This window comes from Polyodon spathula, chromosome 8 (genome assembly GCF_017654505.1).
Source record: "Polyodon spathula isolate WHYD16114869_AA chromosome 8, ASM1765450v1, whole genome shotgun sequence".
Lineage (NCBI taxonomy): Eukaryota > Metazoa > Chordata > Actinopteri > Acipenseriformes > Polyodontidae > Polyodon > Polyodon spathula.
The window spans coordinates 7,177,733-7,181,253 of record NC_054541.1 but is presented as its reverse complement, the minus strand read 5'-3'; the positions used below and the strand labels follow the sequence as shown (position 1 = coordinate 7,181,253).

Genomic DNA, 3,521 nt, shown 5'->3' with positions numbered 1-3,521 from the left:
TCTATTAAAAATGAACCGTATTGTGGGCCAGAAAATTGTTATAATGAACAATGAAGATTAGCCAGCTCTAGAGTAGCTATGGAGTCGTGGAGATGAATAGCTGGGTTCACAAGTTTTAAACCTTACTACAGGTCATCTGAAAATACAAGAACCGCCCTGGATTGGTTATTGGATCAATGGCAGTAGATGGCAGTTGTGAGCGGCACCCCTCCCTAGTTTTTTTAGATCAATAATATTGAGGTGAGCTGTAATTCATTTAACAATGTTTGAGTTTGGTTCCTTATTTCACTGTAGCTTTTTGTATGCAAGATCTTATGGGCAACTGTGAAATTCTGAAAAGGTGTGGTCTACTTGGATAGTAAACAAGAGATTAAATAAATAGAAATAAGGATTTCAAGTGGTCCAAATTAGCACAACAATTAAGAAAAAAAAATCTACAAGCTTAAGAAATCTTTTTATTATGCACATTTACCCCTTTTTCAACAACTTTTACTGTGAAAAGCTTGTGTTGATGTTTTGTTTTCATTTTTTAAACACTCCCTGTGATTTCTGAAACAGAACTGGAAGAGCGCCCAAAACTGAACTCTAAATATAATAAAACATAAAACAACTTAAAATACAGCAGATAATTAAATGTTTACATATTCATACATTTAAAAATTAGTATTGCCTTTTCAGTACTTTTTGTTTTTTTAAAGTGAAAGTCATTGCACTTAAAGATTGTCATACAGAAATGGAAATCACTGGAAGCCAAATAGTTATTAATCTATTATTTTAATTAAAAGTGTTCTTTTGGTTTAGAAAAATGCTTCTCTTATACTTTAGCTGAGTTTTCAGATTTCTATAGAAACCAAGTACCACATAGAGGTCATAGTAATGTTTTAAGTATTTCCAAAAAATAAAATGTGTTCTTAGTCACGCGTGATCTGACGCAATCAATTAGAAAAGTTAAAAACTATATTTAAATCAACAGCTATATCATCATCTCAAGTCCATAGGTAGTTCTTCAATGCTGTCCATCAATAAAACATGTTGAAAAGTTGGTCCAAAATCATACATTGGAAGGTCAGAGTTTATGCCAGTGCCAAAGCGCACCATGAATCCTGTCTTACAGGAACAGATAGTCCGGTCTGTTGGGCGATGGAGGATGGTGTGAAGTGGTAATCCTCATACTTCAGCTCTGAGTGTCCGTGGTCTGTGTGAGCCGGTGCCTGGGGGAAGCAATAGATAAACCTGATAAGCTTACTGTAACACAAGAGAAAGCACAGAGTGGGTGCTTCACACACATTTTAAACACAGGCCATTGTATTAACAGATTACACAACTCAGCCTCTAATTTAACTCAGTGATTCCAAGACCATGTTACTATAATTGAGAGAAGCAAGTTAAGTTGCTAGTTTTGCAAATCAGCTTTCTAATGTTACCTGAGAACTACTTCCTTAATGTCAAAGGCAATGTCATGTGAGCGTACCTGAGTACCAGATGCCACCGTTTGGCCTGAGAAGGGGGAGGCAGACATGTTAGGTTCACTTTTTATAGTGGAGGCGCTCTCAGAGGTAGTTATTGAAGAGGGTGAGTTTGTACTGGAAGCTGAGGAACCTGCAGAAAAAGAAAATAAGCTTTTTTTCTTTATTCAAATAAAAAAAAGAAGCAAAAGTGAGTGCAGATTCAAAAGTCAACAGTATTTATAAACTGAATTAATAACACCCAGCTCTATTGGACATTGTTGATTAAGCTTTGTGATGAAATAAATAGGCTACCTTTGAAAGATTATTTTTTGCTTATGAGACCCACACCGTTTTGCTTTAACTATTATTTTTTGGGTAATCCTATAGTATACAGGATTTAGTGAAAGTAACAAAGCGGACCTGCGGAGTTTTTACATTTGTTCAGATTCTTCGGTTTTCTTTTTCTTGTTTGAATGCTCTCTTTCTTCATAGCCAGGGGTCTTGCAACCTGAAAAAGAAACAGGGCAAAATAAAACCACTGCACCCAAATTAAAACATCTGTTTTTTTTTTATAATAATCATAAGAGTTTCAGTGTTGTTAATAATACAGTGCATAGTATATGGGGGTGAAAATGCACAACATACCCCATGTAGTTTCATGTAAAGCCCGCAAGCGTTGCACACTGGCTCCCCTTCGGCGTTCCGTCTCCACAGCGTTGTGGTCGTGGTGTGGCAATTCGTGCAGCACAGCCCCGCGCGCCGGGAGGAGGACTGCTGGAACGAAAGCAACAGAACACACAGGTTAGGACAAGGGTTCAACAAAACAACAGTGCGCTGACGTCACGGCTTTCAAAACCGGCGCTATAAAACGGGGTTATTGGTCAACACAACGGCGAATGCATAATAGGCACACTAGTAATGGAATTATTACATGTGGGCAAGTAACCGTTTCAATTAACCAATATCAACCAGTGATGTCACTTGTTCATTTTTTAAATGTTTTTTGTTGTTTGTTATATAAGCAATATTTTTTTTTCCTATTGGCTATTGCCATTTATACACGTATTACAAAGAAATTCGGTCAGTATTGTTAGTAATTGGTAATTATTTGGAAAAAAAGTAACTGTTTGGAATAATGATACAGTTGTATTGTTATTATATTTTATCGAGTATGGACTATTTCGTTCTCCGCCGTATTAGTGCTCGCACAATGGAGATGTCCTTTGCTGGCTCTGCGGGCACATAAAATTAAAACACTAAATTAAACAAACGCCTGTAATATTTTAGTTTTGATAACTATTGTTTAATAAATAAATCTTAGTACCGTTTGCCATAGTAATTCCCTTGAAATTCCAATTACTTAATTTGAATTAATTTCAGGGAAAAAAGAGATACTGTCAGGTAGTTACGGATGCATTTTAAACCGAACGCGTGACATTGTTCGAATTTTTTTTTTTTCCTTTTTTTCAGGAGTATACGGTTATTGTATATTCTCACTATAACAACCTTTCAAGGACAATGTATTTTTTTAGGACAAAAGCTAAAATAATGTATTGCTAATTGTCAAGTAGGTTATTACTCAGCAAGGCCATCTAAGTATTCTTTTGATACAAATCTGAGCCACAAAGGAAGTCGTTGACCCTGGTTTGTGTATTGGACTTCCTGTCGTCACCTTTTCTTCTTCATAGACCCCCCCCCCTTTTTTTTTATTGAAAATTAGTTAACCCTAATATTGTAAATGAAATCTGTTACTGTATAAATAAACCAAACCTCGCTCAATTTATTAAGGGTGTGTTTAAATTAATTCACTGACATTTTTATATATGTATTTTCAGTCTGAAAATTCATATTTGACTACACTTGCATCTTATTTCCATTTTGCCTTTGTTTAATCATCTATACTGTCACATATGTATTATTATTATTATTATTATTATTATTATTATTATTATTATTATTATTATGCGAAAAAATAATAAGAAATGCCCACTGTCTTACCAGTCTTTTCTGTGGTTTGATAAGAGGCCTGTTGATGCCGTTCATCTTGTGATAAAGTCCACAGGCATTACAGAG

At 35.2% G+C, this 3,521-nt stretch overlaps 1 protein-coding gene across 2 annotated transcripts in view; it reads right to left on the bottom strand.

The window, feature by feature from the left end:
- Positions 1 to 440: 440 nt before the first annotated feature.
- The window catches only part of LOC121319269 (transcription factor GATA-5-like), a 7,846-nt gene continuing 4,765 nt past the window's right edge, over positions 441 to 3,521 (bottom strand). The window contains exons 3-7 of one of the 2 annotated variants that reach the window (XM_041256521.1): positions 3,447 to 3,521; positions 2,094 to 2,219; positions 1,869 to 1,956; positions 1,472 to 1,599; positions 441 to 1,211 (exon numbers count right to left, since the gene is read on the bottom strand). The exon at positions 3,447 to 3,521 is cut by the window's right edge and continues 95 nt beyond it. In XM_041256521.1, coding sequence (XP_041112455.1) covers positions 1,074 to 1,211; positions 1,472 to 1,599; positions 1,869 to 1,956; positions 2,094 to 2,219; positions 3,447 to 3,521 — 555 coding nt within the window. In that variant the 3' untranslated portion in view covers positions 441 to 1,073. Of the gene's footprint in view, positions 1,212 to 1,471; positions 1,600 to 1,868; positions 1,957 to 2,093; positions 2,223 to 3,446 lie in introns of both variants that reach the window. The other variant, XM_041256520.1, reaches the window with a different exon arrangement.